Source organism: Anolis sagrei, chromosome X, assembly GCF_037176765.1.
Source record: "Anolis sagrei isolate rAnoSag1 chromosome X, rAnoSag1.mat, whole genome shotgun sequence".
In the NCBI taxonomy this organism is placed as follows: Eukaryota; Metazoa; Chordata; class Lepidosauria; order Squamata; family Dactyloidae; genus Anolis; species Anolis sagrei.
The window spans coordinates 14,069,391-14,086,881 of record NC_090034.1 but is presented as its reverse complement, the minus strand read 5'-3'; the positions used below and the strand labels follow the sequence as shown (position 1 = coordinate 14,086,881).

The window sequence follows — 17,491 nt, the reverse complement described above, 5'->3', positions numbered from 1 at the left end:
TTGGGCCAGACGTATAGACATAAATGAGTTTTGAAAAGATTTCCTGCTTTCCTTTTGTTGGTTTTGCTATAGTTTCTTCTGTTGTCTATCCAACAAGTTATTGGCTTCTACTTATTTTAACATAAATAAATGAATATAAGTCAACTGGTTGTATCTCCAAATCTGAACCTCTCCAAAACAGAGAGAGAGAGAGAGAGAGAGATTGATAGAAAGGTTTGCATTATTTTCAAGGACTTATCCTTCTGATTCCTGTCTGTGGGTTGGACTAGATGGCCTTTGGGGGCTCCTTCCAGAGGTGTTCCATGGTTTTAGGTTCAAGTCTTCCTTCCTAATGATTTCCCGATTTCTATTCTTCTCTAAAGGATTTATTCTGATTCTTGTCTCAGTTGTGGGTTGGACTAGATGACCTTTGGGGACCCCTTCCAGAGGTGTGTTCCTGGGTCTTGAATTTCAGTCTTCCTTCTCAGTGAATCTTAGTTTCCATTCTTCTCTCAAGAACTTATCCTTCTGATTCCTGTCTCAGTTGTGACTTGGACTAGATGACCTTTGGGGGACCCTTCCAGGATGGACCACTTGACTCTTGGTTTCCATTCTTGGAGGGGTGGGGGCTTCCAGGATAGACGAGTTCAATTCTTCTTTCCCAATGACTCTTAGTTTCCATTCTTCTCTAAAGGATTCATCCTTTGGATTCCTGTCTCAGTTGTGGGTTGGACTAGATGGCCTTTGGGGGCCCCTTCCAGAATGAACAAGTTCAGTTCTTCCTTGCCAATGACTCTTAGTTTCCATTCTTCTCTCAAAAGCTTATCCTTCTCAGTTGTGGGTTGGACTAGATGGCCTTTCAGGATGGACCAGTTGACTCTTGGTTTCCATTCTTTGGGGGGCCTTCCAGGATAGACGAGTTCAATTCTTCTTTACCAATGACTATTAGTTTCCATTCTTCTCTAAAGGATTTGTCCTTTGGATACCTGTCTCAGTTCTTGGTTGGACTAGATGGCCTTTGGGGGGGGGGGGCCTTACAGAATGGACAAATTCAGTTCTTCCTTCCCAATGACTCTTAGTTTCCATTCTTCTCTAAAGGATTCATCCTTTGGATTCCTGTCTCAGTTGTGGGTCAGACTAGATGGTCTTTGGGGACCCCTTCCAGAATGGACAAGTTCAGTTCTTCCTAATGACTCTTGGTTTCCATTGTTCTCTAAACCTTTTGGAATCCTGTCTCAGTTGTGGGCTGGACTAGATGGCGTTGGGGGACCCCGTGGCTTTGAGTCCTAGTCTTCTTTCCCATTGACTCCCAGCATTTTTATCCCTTTCTGGGGATTGCTATAGGATTAAAAAAATAGCGGAGAGAAATCTTGGTCTGTTTTCCCTCCCTCGATCCAGATCTAATAGTATTTGGGAGGGAGGGATGCCCAGCTGCAAGGATGGAAGGGTTTCTCCTTTTATGGTCAAGCTGCCCGCTCTCAGCCACTGGCCTCTGCAGATAGGGCTGCCACGAAGCAGAAGAGACACCAGCTCCTAAACTGGATTCTGATGTGTAGACGAACATAGAATTATTGGGCTGAATGGGAACCCCAAAGGTCATCTAGTCCACACAGGAAGACCCAATCCAAACCCTCCTGAAGAGTAACCCATCCAACCTCTATATAAAGATCTCCAACGAAGGAGAACCCATTTCCTTCCAAGGCCAAAATCCACTACAGTTGGAAGGGAACCCCAAAGACCATTTAGTCTGACCCTCTCTGCCAGATAGGAATCCACAACTAAAGCATACCTAGAATACAACCATCCAACCTCTGAATAAAGATGTTTAAATAAATAAATATCCCCCTCCCTCCAAAGAAGTCAATAAAAGGTAAAGTAAGTCATGTCCAGCTCTGGGGGGTGACGCTCATCTCCATTTCTAAGCCAAAGAGCCGGCGTTGTCCATACACATCTCCAAGGTCATGTGGCCAGCATGACTGCATGGAGCACCGTTACCTTTCCTTCAGAGCGTTACCCATTGATCTTCTCACATTTGTGTGTTATTGAATTGCTAGGTTGGCAGAAGCTGGGGCTAACAATGGGAGCTCACCCAACTCTCCAGGTTCAAATCGCTGACCTTTCAGCAGCTCAGTGATCTAACCCACTGCATTACCAAGGGTCCATAATCCACTAGATTTGAATGGGCCCCCTAAAGGCCAACCAGTCTATGCAGGAAGACCCAATTCAAGCCCTCCTGACAGATGTCCATCCAACCTCAGTTGAAGGCCCTCCTAAGAGGAAGAGTCCATTACCTTCTGAGGCTGTCTATTCAATTCTATCATAGAAGGATAGCGTCCCCAAATGTCACCTAGTCCAACTCCATTGTGCCATCCAGGGAGACCTCATCCAAGCCCTCCTAACAGATGCCCATCTAATCTTTGTTTCCATTCTTCTAAAGCATGTATCCTTCTGATTCTGGTCTCAGTTGTGTGTTGGACTAGATAGCCTTTGGGAACCCTTTCTATGTTGTTGGACTTGCATAAGAAGCGCAAAGACTGTATATTTCAGATAATGTCCTCTAAGGTAAAACTTCTCAGATTTAATACAATGTTTTTTCCCCTATTTTTATCCATAGATCGAGAGGATCAGTCCATCCTTTGCACGTGAGTAAATCCCTTCCTTCCTTTCTTCTATTCTTCCTTCCTCCTTTTCTTCTTCTCCTCTCTACTTGGCTGTTGTTGTTATTGTTGTCATTTTTACTCCGCTTTTCTCTCTTGATCAAGACTCACATGAATAACCTAGCCATCCTTTAGAACCCTAGGATTTGAGGTTTGGTGATGCGCTCTAGAACCTTTTGGCTTAGAGTTCCATGTTCTCCTTCCTAAACTACAAATCCCAAGATGACCCTGCCAGTTAAAATACTAAGTGCTATAATTGTCTCAAATGAAAGGGCCCTTGGAGAGTCCAGTCTGTTTACAATGCCGTCAGAGAGAAGGCAAAACATGCACTAAAAATAAGATTTTTATTTTTAAAAATGTGCGTTTGAGTTCTCCGTTTGCAATTCCCCCTGGAAAGGAAAGGCCAAAAGATCGCCTTGCAAACTCAGCTGGAAGGAAATATTGGATTTCAATTTATCAGAAGGAAGACGTTGCCAAGTTCCAAGCAAGAAATAGGCGTTTGTCAAAGACATAATTTTTCTTCTTGCTATGCGCCTTCATTTTTGACATGTGTTCACCTAAAGGCAAACCTGTCTTTCATAAGATTTCTTTTTGTCTTTGAGGCTGAGAGAGTGTGACTTGCCCAATGCCAGCCACTGGGTTTCCAGGGCTGAGCAAAAACCCAGATCTTTGGGAACTGTAGTCCAACACTCAAGCTTCAGGCTCCTCCTCGTCTCATAAATAACTATTTCAAAAATGATTAATTAATATAAATTATGATAATTCTTATAATAATTAATTAAATAATTATTATAATTATGTCAATTAGCTATAGTGATTATCAAATTAATTTTGATAATTGCTTAACTATTTATTATAACTGTTTTAATAATAATTAATAAGGAAAATTGTGTTAATTAATTATGATAATTAATCACACAAATTAATTGTCCTAATTAATTATGTTGCTTAATTATGCCAATTAATTATGATCATTAATTGCATGACTTAATTATGATTATTAATTTTGGCAATCCAGTTATCTGGGAACCTAGATAATTAATTATCATTAATTAGCAGAGATAATTGATTTCGAAATGGTTATTTTGTAAACAATTAATTAACATGAATTATGATAAGTAATTATTATAATAATAATTATAATCAATTTTATAGTGTTGTCAATTAATTATAGTGATTAACTGACATAATTGATTTTGATAATTGATTGTTTATTGTAATTAATTGTGTTAATTAATAATGATAATTAATTGTGTTAATAATGATAATTCATTGTGTTAATTGTGTTAACAATGATAATTAATTGTGTTAATTATGATAATTAATCACGCCAATTAATAATGATGATTCATTACATTTCTTAATTATGATTATTAATTGTGGCAATCCAATTTGCTGTAAACCTGGATAATTAATTATAATTAATTAACCTAGATCATTAATTGTATCAATTAGTTATGATGATTAATTATATAGATTCCCAGATAATTGGATTGCCCAACATGCCCACATTGGAATTTGACCCATTCTAGCAGTCGCTTGACCAAATGAACTTTGCAAAGGTTTGACCATTGATCCATTTAATCTACTTTCAATGGGATCTTTCCTATCATCAGCTGAGAAAACGGCCTTTCTGGACCAAGGAGAAATTCAAACCCAGGACCTTCCAAAATCAACACTTTCCCCGTTTCATGCTAAAATAAGGGACCTTCTTCCCTGCTTCCAGGAAAGGAAAAACGGAGAGCAACGAGGAGATTATATTGAAAGGTCTTTTGCGCAAACATTCCTCCAGGTCCGCCTGTTTGGCCTGGAACCATTCCCAGGACACTTCATTAGAATTAATTCCTTTTATCAGTCGAAGGAGGACGGAAACCGTAAAACACAGAAGAAGCGAAATGGTCTTTTGGCCTTTTAAGGCCCAGGAAGATCCCAAAGCAGTGCCTCCCTCCTTTGCCCCCCATTTATTATTATTATTATTGTTATTTCATGCCTCTTTCTCCAGAGAAGAAGGCCCCTCCAAATTAGGGCAAGGTTACAAACCCAGAGGAAACTTCTCCCCACATCTCCCACCTCTCTCCTTCTTTACGAAATAGCCGTCTTTCGAGAAGATGGTTGACTTGGAAATGTTGCCCCAGATCCGGGGTCTTAGATCTGCCCGGCTTTGAAGAAGAGAATCCTCCAAAGAGATATTCCCAATGCTTTCCAGCTGTCCTGACTGGACCATTCATCCTTTATCATCCTCCTTTTTCCAATTGTTTTCAAATGGTCAGAGTTTAATCTTTTGGGGGAGGTTTGTATGAACATAAATGGAGCTCTCCGTGGTCCTGAATCTGCCCAAATTGGGGCTCAGTGGTGTCGAAACTTCTTTAAAGTTTAAATTAAAATCCAAAGCGGGTTTAGAAGTGTCTTTCAGAGGCCATTATGGTCTGGTGTTGCTCAATGGGTAAATTTTGGCATGCTACCTTCCTTTCATGGTGGTATCTTGGTAATGATATTATTATTATTACACTATTATTGTTGTTGTTGTTATTGTTATCACCATTATAATTATTATTGCTATTATTATTATTATTATTATTATTATTGTATTGTCGAACGCTTTCATGGCTGGAATCACTAGGTTCTTGTGGGTTTTTTCGGGCTATAGGGCCATGTTCTAGAGGCATTTCTCCTGACGTTTCGCCTGCATCTATCCTCTAAGAATGCTTGCCATAGATGCAGGCGAAATGTCAGGAGAAATGCCTCTAGAACATGGCCCTATATCCCGAAAAAACCCACAAGAATCTATTATTATTATTATTATTATTGGTATTATTATTATAACCAGTGCTATTATTATTACTGATATTATTATTACTACTAATATTATTATTCCCTTCCTATTATTATTATTATTATTATTATTGGTATTATTATTAGTAGTAGTATTGGTGTTATTACTATTACTATTATTATGTAAAGGTAAAGATTTCCCCTGACATTAAGTCTAGTCAAGTCCAAATCTGGGGGGTGGTGCTCATCTAGGCTGAAGAGCTGGTGTTGTCCATAGACACCTCCAAGGTCATGTGGCCAGCATGATTGCATGGAGCGCCATTACCTTCTTGCAGAAGCGGTACCTATTGATCTCCTCACATTTGCATGTTTTCCAACTGCTAGATTGGCAGAAGCTGGGGCTAACATCAGGAGCTCACCCTGCTCCCAGATTTGAACCGTTGACCTTTTGACCAGCAGGTTCGGCATCCCAGCAGTTTAACCCACTGAACCACCGGGGGCTCCTACTACTATTATATTATTATTACCTTATTATTATTATTATTATTATTATTTGAAACACAAAAATATTAGTACACAGCAAGGTGAAAGAAGAAAGCGCAAAAGCTGGGTTGCAGCTAAACATCAAAAAAACCAAGATTATGGCAACAAAAATGATTGACAACTGGAAAATAGAGGGAGAAAATGTGGAGGCCGTGACAGACTTTGTATTTCTAGGCGCAAAGATTACTGCAGATGCAGACTGTGGCCAGGAAATCAGAAGACGCTTCCTTCTTGGGAGGAGAGCAATGTCCAGTCTCGTTAAAATAGTAAAGACATCAGACTGGCAACAAAGATCCGCCTAGTCAAAGCCATGGTATTCCCCGTAGTAACCTACGGATGTGAGAGCTGGACCTTAGGGAAGGCTGAGCGAAGGAAGATCGATGCTTTTGAACTGTGGTGTTGGAGGAAAGTTCTGAGAGTGCCTTGGACTGCGAGAAGATCCAACCAGTCCATCCTCCAGGAAATAAAGCCCGACTGCTCATTGGAGGGAAGGATACTAGAGACAAAGTTGAAGTACTTTGGCCACATCATGAGGAGACAGGAAAGCCTAGAAAAGACAATTATGCTGGGGAAAGTGGAAGGCAAAAGGAAGAGGGGCCGACCAAGGGCAAGATGGATGGATGGCATCCTTGAAGTGACTGGACTGACCTTGAAGGAGCTGGGGGTGGTGACGGCCGACAGGGAGCTCTGGCGTGGGCTGGTCCATGAGGTCACGAAGAGTCGGAGACGACTGAACGAATGAACAACAACACAGCAAACAAAGTCACTCTGCTGGCTGTTGTATTAGATCACATGTTGGACACTTCCTAAGTGTCTAGGACTGTGTGATGTATCGGCGTATAAAGCGTGCAGGTCCCAGTAAGGTGGCCTTCTGCAGCTGGCAGATGGTAATTTTGTCAGTGCCGATTGTGTTTAAGTGCAGGCCAAGGTCTTTAGGCACTGCACCCAGTGTGCCAATCACCCCTGGGACCACCTTGACTGGCTTGTGCTAGAGTCTTTGCAGTTCGACTTTAAATCCTCATATCGTGTCAGCTTTTCCAGTTGTTTCTCTTCAATTCTGCGGTCACCTGGGATTGCGACATCAACAATCCATACTTTGTTTTTTAACACGATTGTGAGGTCAGGAGGATTATGCTCCAAAACTCTATCTGTCTGAATCTGGAAGTCCCAGAGGAGTTTGGCGTGCTCATTCTCTGTAATTTTTTCCAGCTTGTGATCCCACCAGTTCTTTGTTGCAGGCAGATGGTCTTTGTGGCACAAGTTCCAATGAATCATCTGAGCAACGGTGTTGTGCCTCTGCTTGTAGTCTGTCTGCACGATCTTTTTGCAGCAGCTGAGGATGTGATCTATTGTTTAGTCTGCTTCCTTGCAGAGTCTACATTTAGGATCTGTTGTCGACTTTTCAATTCTGGCTTTGATTGCATTGGTTGTTGTTGTTGTTGTTGTTGTTGTTATTATTATTATTTGTCCTTTCCTCCTCAGAGGGGAATCCGGTGCCGGCAAAACAGAAAACACCAAGAAGGTCATTCAGTATTTGGCCGTGGTGGCTTCCTCCCACAAGGGCAAGAAGGACACCAGCATCACGGTATTTAAAACATTCATTTCAATGTTAATTATTATTAATTGAATTCTTCCTCCGGCCATTGGCACCTCCCTGCAGTTGTTATTCATCAGTCCTCCCTTTTGCCAAAGAGCTGACGTTTCCCTTCGCATCTCTCTCCTGTTTATGGAAAAGCGGCCTCTTTGTTTGGCGTCAGATGCAGAAGGAGGAGGGAGGGACGCATAGCTTTCCATAAGTGGCTCCAAGGATTGGAAGGAATTGCATCTTAAGAGTGATGCATCCACTTTCCTAGCTGCTTTTGAAATACCCCTGTTTCTCACTCTTTCCCCTTATTTTGTCATCATCTGACCCTATTTGCTGCAAACTGGATTCCAAGCGCAAAAGGATTTTGCATTCAGTGGGATCAATTGTGCACTCTGTTCAAAATGTTATTGAAAATTATATATATATATATATATATATATATATATATATATATATATATTTGGGGTGTCTAACTTGACTCTATTATTTTGCGCTTTTATGTTTGTATTTGTTGTTATATTAAGGCATTGAATGTTTGCTTTTTTGTTAGTTGGAATCTGCCTTGGGAGATAAGGGGGAATATAAATAAAGTCTTAGCATTATTATTATTATTATTATAGTAAGGACTGTCTTTTGCTTTTGTCCTCATCTGATCCCATTTGCTACCAACTGGGTTCCAAACACAAAAGCATTTTGCATTCAGTACTGTAATGGGGGCGCTTTTCTAGGAAAGTAATATATACATATATCTATTGATTGGGGTCTGCTGGGTGATGCTAACTGACCGTTCTCTTATGCCGTGTTGTTTGACCGCAGCAAGGGCCATCTTTTGCTTACGTGAGTAATCTGGGTTTGCCAAGTGTGTGTGTGTAGTGTGCGCGCGCGTGTGTGTACATGTGTGTGTAGTGTGCAAAAACCGACGACAACAACTCACCGACTGTAGGTCTGCATGGAATTGTTGCACTTCACACATCAACAAAAGACTTCACCCCAATGGTTGTTTCTGCAGAGCTGGTGGAGAGATTTTTTTTGAGGTGGACTGCAGCAACCAGAATCCCCTGGAGCAGAGCTTTCCAAACTATGTATCCCCAAAGGGCATCTAGTCCACCCCCTTCAGTTGGGCACAAAAAAACAGTCAAAACTCCCCAACAGACAGCTATCCAGCTTCAAACACTTCCAGAGAAGGAGGCTCCACTGGAATAGCCCCCAAAAGGGTATCTAGTCCACCCCCTTCAGTTGGCCATGAGGACACAGTCAAAACCCTCCCAACAGATAGCCATCCAGCCTCAGTTCAAACACTTCCAGAGCAGGAGGCTCCACTGGAAGAGACTCTCAAAGGGCATCTAGTCCATTCCCTTCAGTTGGACATGACAACACAGTCAACATCCTCCCAATAGATATCCATCCAGCCTCAGTTCAAACATTTCCAGAAAAGGAGGCACCACTGGAAGAGGCCCCCAGAGGGCATTTAGTCCATCCCCTTCAGTTGGGCATGATGACATAGTCAAAACTCTCCTGACAGATAGCCATCCAGCCTCAGTTCAAACACTTCCAGAGAAGGAAGCTCCACTGGTAGAGGCCCCCAAAGGGTATCTAGTCCACCCCCTTCAGTTGGGCATGACAACATAGTCAAAACCCTCCTAACAGACAGCCATCCGGCCTCAGTTCAAACACTTCCAGAAAAGGAGGTGCCACTAGAAAAGGCTCCCAAAGGGCATCTTGTCCACCCCCTTCGTTTGGGCAAGAAAGACACAGTCAAAGCCATCTAGCCAGATCGTATACATAATACATATGATGATAGATAGATAGATAGATAGATAGATGATAGATAGATAGATAGATAGATAGATAGATAGACAGACAGACAGACAGACAGATAGAATATGAAAGTCCTCTAAGGGGTTGGTGTAACCTCCAATTTGCTAGTGAAACCAAATAAATGACCGTATTGCAAAACAAGGCATTGTCTCAAAAGCATAGAAAGTTTGGAAAACTCTGTTCTAGAGAGCAGTGCCCAAGCTGAGGGTCCCAAGAGATGCTCTTCCACATTCTGACTGAGCCCTGGAAGGAGGGCACCATACAGCCTTGGGCCTGTTGTAACTGCACCAGAAAAGGAACTTCCTGGGAAAAGGAGAGATGCCTGAAGAGGGGATGAAACCATGTGGGAGTCAATGGACACTGTTGCCCTCTTGCTCTTCTTTGCATGCCATTCCTTCCTTTTCCCCAATGGCTCATCCTTCTATCTGCATGTCCCTCTCAATACAATGGCATGCACATATGGCAAATGGTATGTTAATGCAACATTCAACCCTTTCCACAAGCGAGTCTCAAGTGGAAGAAGTGGACAACGGTCCAGAAAATGGGACTCTGCAATGGAGAGTTGACCCTTTGTCTTCCCAAGATGCATTTCCAAGATACTTCCTCACTTTGGAGTTATATTTTGGAGAAATAAAGAGACACCCAGATGTGGTGCTCATGCATTTGTCACAACAACAACAACAACACTAATAATAATAGTAGTAGTAGTAGTAATAGTAATAATAATAGAGATAGTGGTAGTAATACTACTACTACTAGCATTACTACTACTAATAATGTATTTATTACCCACCTCTCCCTCCAGTTTGAAGCGGGATGCAACATCATTAAAACAAGACATAATATACTAGTAAAAGACATATAACAAGATACACAGAGTTAAAATACAAGTTAAAATCCACCAATGAAAAGCAGATTAGAAGTTGTCATGCTGCAAAGTATAATAATGATAATAGTAATAATAACAGCAGTAGTAATAGTAGTAACAATAATTGTTATAGTAGTAGTAGTAATACCAGTAAAAGTAGTAGTAGTAGTAGTGATGATGATGATGATGATAACCCACCTGCCTCTCATCATGGGTTAAACCCTTGCGCCGGCAGGACTGAAGACCGACAGGTCACAGGTTAGAATCCAGGGAGAGCGCAGATGAGCTCCCTCTGTCAGCTCCAGCTCCCCATTGCGGGGGCATGAGAGAAGCCTCCCACAAGGGTGATAAAACATCAAAACATCCGGGTGTCCCCTGGACATCATCCTTGCAGACAGCCAATTCTCTCACACCAGAAACAACTTGCAGTTTCTCAAGTCGCTCCTGACATAAAAAAATTCTCATCATCAGCATCATTATTATCATATAGTTGAGGGAAAAATATTCAGCAATATTCCTGGGAAAGGCCCCATTTGGTCCACTAGGATGGATATTGTTGTTGTTGTTGTTGTTGTTGTGTTTATTTATACCCTGCTTTTTCTCTCCACAAGGAGATTCAGAGTAGTATAGTTTAACTGGAAATAAATCCTTTGGCAGAGGAGGCTCAAGAAAAGCTTGCAAAACCGCAACTCCATTGCATGGAGCCAGGGTAGTTCAAGTAGTATCAAACTGTGTTAATCCGACAAAGTAGATCCATCTTTATAGATTCAACATTGCCATTGGATTTGTACGCCATATAATGACCCTGAAAGGTTGATGGGTGCTTCTCCTATTGTTTTGCATGGCTTGCGTGTGCATGGTTTTGCACAGGATTGAAAACTTTTAATGTAGAAATAAGTCATGGATCATCTCCAACTTTAGAAAAGCCCCGCCTTTTAACCTTATTAATTGATGCGAAAGAAGCTGCTTTGTGCTTCCATTTCATACAAAACCGACTTCCTGCCCTAATTGTTCATCCTCATTTTCTTGCAAAATAAAAAAAAATGCTTCAGCCTCCTTTCCTGCAAAACCCCAGATATCTTTGAGTGAACAAAATGACCAAAACCAAATGAAGCTTGCCATGAAATGCCCCCCCAAAAAAGTTGCAAAGGAATTACTTTCCAGGTAAGTAAAATGTCCATTTGTTTTTGTCGTCAAAGATCCTAACTTTTACAATTTCTTTCCAGGGCGAATTGGAGAAGCAGCTGCTCCAAGCAAATCCTATCCTGGAAGCTTTTGGGAATGCCAAAACGGTGAAAAATGACAATTCTTCCCGATTCGTAAGTTGCATAAATTCTGGGCAAAAATGGGATGATTATATGTTGCTGTTGCTACTGCTTTTGTTGCTGTTGCCTTACTTTTGTTACCGAAATCAGCTATCTGCCAACAGGGGCAGTGTAGGTATGTTGCCGGCACACCATGCTACTTTGAATGCTGGGAAAAACATGACCGGGTTTGAAGGAAATAACAAAGGTTTTTATTCATCTGGCCAGATGAATGAGAGAACAGTGTAATCGCTGACTTAACCCATACAGAAAAATTCTGCACATTTTATACAGTTTGGAAGTTATTCAAACCTCCCACTCTCTTCCCTGATTGGTCAGGAGACATGTTTTCTAAGATCTGCCTTCCCATTGGCTGAGACTTCCTCCTGACATCACAGACCGGGGTGGAGAGGAATTATTAGATTAATCCTCCCAGGGATGTTTGGGGTTGGGCTGGGGCTGAGTTTGGTTGAAACTCAGCCAAGCTCTAAATGTAAATGTATAATAATAATTATTAGAGGCATGGATTGATTTTTTTATAACACTTTTATCTCAGGAGCCAAGAGCCAAAGCAGCTCATGACTCTAAAAAAGAAAGAAAACAATGCATTAAAAAAAAAAACCCTACACAGTGTAAATATGAAAATAGAATTACATGTTTACTTTTTGTCAAAACAATTCACTGATGCAAAGCTAGCAAATGTTACATGCAATAGGGACATGGTGTAGCTATGGACGTTTCCTCCTAAATGGATATTTTCTAGCAAAAACGATTAGGAAATAACTAGGTGACAAATGCAAGAAAGTCTCAACTCAATGATATATTATGTAGCAAAAAAAATAGGTAAGAACTTTCTAACAAATGCAAGAAAGTATATGATATATTCAGTTCACTATGTTAGGGATGGTGCAACAAATGGGAAAATTTGCAAATAAGTCTGTTTGTCCCAGTCTGTGCTTTCCTCGTCTTGCATTTAGCATACTCGGCATGTGTGGCTCTGATTCTTTATGGGTTTTGCATGCATTTATAGTCCTTTATAAGTGATTTTATGTATACATTTGCTTCTTTATAGAGTTGTGCATGGGTTTATGGTCCTTTTTAGGTTATTGCATGCATGCTTTGCTTCTTTGTGGGTTTCTACATGCATTTATGATGATTTTTGGTCATTGCATGCATGCTTTGTTTCTTTATGGGTTTGCACATGCATTTATAGTCCTTTAGGAATTATTGCATGCATGTCTTTGCTTCTTTATGGGTTTCTACATGCATTTGTGGCGCTTTATGTGTTTCTGCAAAGTAAGGAAAGTATTGCAAAGAAATGTGGACTCAATTTGCGAAATCGAATTGGTTTCTGTGTGCTGCCGGGAGGTCCTTGTGTTCCTTCATTTGCTAAGTCCAAGAGCTTTTGAATGACGTACTATACATCCTTTACTCTCGTTTACAGGGCAAATTCATCCGGATCAATTTCGACGTCACTGGGTACATTGTAGGAGCCAACATCGAAACCTGTATCCTTTTTCAGAACAGAGTCGAATACAATACTTTGTGCCCTAAGAAACGGGAAGAAGTGTTTTCCCGAGTGTTTTTCTGCAAGGAACATAAACACAAGCCTTTCCAGTAAACGCCTGATTGTGTTGCCCGTCTTTTGTTTACCTCTCTGGGGCTATGTTTGTGCAAATGCAAATGTGTTTACATTGAGAAGCAAACACACCACCAGTGTCAATATCAAGAGGCCAAGAAGGTCAAGCATTTTTGCAAAAAAAAGGCCCCAGAGACTGTAAGAGAAGCAGGGATTGAGGAAGATCTTCCTTATAAGGAAAGGGATTAAAAACTCAGGGGGAAGAAATGATGGAAGAAATGTCTCCAATGGAGAAGTCAAACCCACCATGTTTTGCACCTTAATGGATCCCGACAGATTTGCTGGAGAAATCCCGTGCCATCCGCCAAGCCAGGGAAGAGCGGACCTTCCACATATTTTACTATCTGCTTGCTGGGGCCAGTGAGCAAATGAAGAGTAAGTTATTTGGTATTTGGGGAGTGATGGAAACGGATCAGTTCAGTTTTGGTTGCTACAACAACCATCCCTCCTGTCCTATGCCCTCCCATGTAGTTTGGGGCTCAGTTTGCAACAATTGGAGGCAAAAGAAGGTTAGCAGCAAGAAAAGTGGGGGAAGGAGGCAGAGTCATGACAAATGTCTCTTCCCACAATTAGGATAGTTTTATTTCAGGGATGGCTAATGAGATTTGTGAATTTTCAGTGGTTTTTGTTTCGCTCGCAGCCATTGAGAACGAAGGAGGAGGAAGAGAAAAAAGCAGGGACCTTTTAAAAGAAGAGGCTCAATGGAGAATGTCTCTTCCAAATCTATTTTCAATAATAATAATAATAATAATAGTTTCAATGTTAATGTTAATCTCATTAATGTTATCAATGAAAACAGATTTGGAAGATATAGTAATTAATATTAATATAAATATTCATTAATATTAATATTAGTTTCAATATTACTGTTTATATTATTACTATTATTAAATAATATTAATATTATCAATAAAACAGATTTGGAAGGTATAGTAATTCATATTAATATAAATATTAATTATATTAATTAATATTAATATTAGTTTCAATATTACTGCTTATATTATTACTATTCTTAAATAATATTAATGTTATCAATGAAACAGATTTGGAAGGTATAGTAATTCATATTAATATTAATTAATATTAATATTAATTAATATACCTTCCAAATCTGTTTTCATTAATATTAGTTTCAATATTAATGTTAATATTATTACTATTATTAAATAATATTAATATTATCAATGAAAACAGATTTGGAAGGTATAGTAATTAATATTAATACTTATTAATATCAATATTAGTTTCAATGTTAATGTTAATATTACTATTATTAAATAATATTAATATTAATATTTTCAATGAAACAGATTTGGAAGGTATAGTAATTAATATTAATATTAATTAATATTAATATTAATTAATATGCCTTCCAAATCTGTTTTCATTAATATTAGTTTCAATATTAATGTAAATATTATTACTATTATTAAATAATATTAATATTATCAATAAAACAGATTTGGAAGGTATAGTAATTAATATTAATATTAATTAATATTAATATTAATTAATATACCTTCCATATCTGTTTTCATTAATATTAGTTTCAATATTAATGTTAATATTATTACTATTATTAAATAATATTATTATTAATATTATCAATAAAACAGATTTGGAAGGTATAGTAATTAATATTAATATTAATTAATATTAATATTAATTAATATACCTTCCAAATCTGTTTTCATTAATATTAGTTTCAATATTAATGCTAATATTATTACTATTAATACATAATTAATATTATCAATGAAAACAGATTTGGAAGGTATAGTAATTAATATTAATACTGATTAATATCAATATTAGTTTCAATGTTAATGTTAATATTACCATTATTAAATAATATTAATATTAATATTATCAATGAAACAGACTTGGAAGGTATAGTAATTAATATTAATATTGATTAATATTAATATTAATTAATATACCTTCCAAATCTGTTTTCATTAATATTGGTTTCAATATTAATGTTAATATTATTACTATTATTAAATAATATTATTATTAATATTATCAATAAAACAGATTTGGAAGGTATAGTAATTAATATTAATATTAATTAATATTAATATTAATTAATATACCTTCCAAATCTGTTTTCATTAATATTAGTTTCAATATTAATGTTAATATTATTACTATTATTACATAATTAATATTATCAATGAAAACAGATTTGGAAGGTATAGTAATTAATATTAATATTGATTAATATCAATATTAGTTTCAATGTTAATGTTAATATTACTATTATTAAATAATATTAATATTAATATTATCAATGAAGCAGACTTGGAAGGTATAGTAATTAATATTAATATTAATTAATATTAATATTAATTACTATACCTTCCAAATCTGTTTTCATTAATATTAGTTTCAATATTAATTTTAATATTATTACTATTATTAAATAATATTAATATTATTAATATTATAAATGAAAACAGATTTGGAAGGTATATTAATTAATATTAATATACCTTCCAAATCTGTTTTCAATATTTATTTATTATTTTATTTATTTATTTATTTACCTTACTTATATAATATTAGTTTCAATATTAGTTTCAATAGTTTCAATAATATTAGTTTCAATATTTATGTTAATATTATTAATGTTATCAATGAAAACAGATTTGGAAGACATAGTAATTCATATTAATATTAATTAATTAATATTATGTTTATTTATACCCTACTTTTTCTCTTTGCAAAGGAGACTCAAAGCAACTACAAATCAGAAATTGGGATGTTTTCATGAATTAATGGGCAAATCGTTCCATTTGCATCCGTTGAAGGGAGAGAAATGGCAGCGGAGGGCCCTATAATGTATCTTGATGGATATACCATGCAGTTGCATCTGCATAATCTCAGTCTACTACCATACAATGTATTATTAAGGCAGTATAGGGATGGGATTGACAGAGAATGAGTGCCAAGTGAGGGACGATGGGATATTGGTGGCATTGTAATGATTGACGAATTAATAGTGGAATGGGTTTCTTTCTCCAGAGGACCTGCTGCTGGAAAACTTCAACAACTACACCTTCCTCTCCAACGGATACGTCCCCATTCCATCCCAGCAAGACGATGAAATGTTCCAGGAGACCATCGAAGCCATGGCTATTATGGGGTTCAATGAGGAGGAGCAGATTGGTAAGTGGAGGAGGCCCCAGTGGCCATCTTGGACCCATTGAGACGCCTGGAATGCATCCACACTGTAGAATCGATGCAGTTTGGCACCTCTTTAAATGCCAAGGCTAAATGCAATGGGATCCTGGGAGTTAGAGTTTCCCAAGGTACCATGTCTTCTTCTGGGTGCATCTACACTGTGGAACTGATGCAGTTTGGCACCTCTTTAAATGCCAAGGCTTAATACAATGGGATCCTGGGAGTTGTACTTGCCCAAGGTCCCATGTCTTCTTCTGGGTGTATCTACACTGTGGAATTGATGCAGTTTGGCACCTCTTTAAATGCCAAGGCTTAATGCAATGGGATCCTGGGAGTTATAGTTTCCCAAGGTTCCATGTCTTCTTCTGGGCGTATCTACACTGTGGAATTGATGCAGTTTAGCACTTCTTTAAATGTCAAGGCTTAATGCAATGGGATCCTGGGAGTTATAGTTTCCCAAGGTCCATGGCTTCTGCTGGGTGAATCTACACTATGGAACTGATGCAGTTTGGCACTTCTTGAAATGCCAAGGCTTAATGCAATGGGATCCTGGGAGTTGCAGTTTCCCAAGGTCCCATGTCTTCTTCTGGGTGCATCTACACTGTGGAACAATGCAGTTTGGCACCTTTTAAAATGCCAAAACTTAATGCAATGGGATCCTGGGAGTTGTAGTTTCCCATGTTCCATAGCCTGCTTTCGGTGCATCTGTATTGTGGAACTGATGCAGTTTGGCACTTCTTTAAATGCCAAGGCTCAATGCAATGGGATCCTGGGAGTTGTAGTTTCCCAATGTCCCATGTCTTCTTCTGGGTGTTTCTACACTGTGGAACTGATGCAGTTTGGCAGCTCTTGAAATGCCAGGGCTCAATGCTATAGCATCCTGGGAGCTTTAGTTTCCCAAAGGGCCAAAGCCTTCTCCAGCAAAGAAAACAGCATCTCCCAAAAACTATAACTCCCAGGATCTCGTCGCATGGATCCAGGGCAGTCCAAGTGCTGCCAGACTGCATTTGTTCTGTATTATAAATGCAACTCAAATAAAGATTTCTACGGCATTTTGCATTGAATTTATAGCCAAGATTAAATGAAATACAGCTCCCCAAACCCTGTATTAAGGAACATTGGACTGGTCATTTTGTA

The 17,491-nt window shown here is 38.4% G+C and overlaps 1 protein-coding gene across 2 annotated transcripts in view; it reads left to right on the top strand.

Moving 5' to 3' along the window:
* Nucleotides 1–17,491, top strand: part of LOC132782086 (myosin-11) — a 72,890-nt gene that overhangs the window by 16,268 nt on the left and 39,131 nt on the right. Inside the window, exons 4-10 of one of the 2 annotated variants that reach the window (XM_067460966.1) lie at nucleotides 2,594–2,621; nucleotides 7,434–7,536; nucleotides 8,353–8,373; nucleotides 11,449–11,541; nucleotides 12,971–13,034; nucleotides 13,442–13,540; nucleotides 16,196–16,339. In XM_067460966.1, coding sequence (XP_067317067.1) covers nucleotides 2,594–2,621; nucleotides 7,434–7,536; nucleotides 8,353–8,373; nucleotides 11,449–11,541; nucleotides 12,971–13,034; nucleotides 13,442–13,540; nucleotides 16,196–16,339 — 552 coding nt within the window. The remainder of the gene's footprint in view (nucleotides 1–2,593; nucleotides 2,622–7,433; nucleotides 7,537–8,352; nucleotides 8,374–11,448; nucleotides 11,542–12,970; nucleotides 13,035–13,441; nucleotides 13,541–16,195; nucleotides 16,340–17,491) is intronic. The other variant, XM_067460967.1, reaches the window with a different exon arrangement.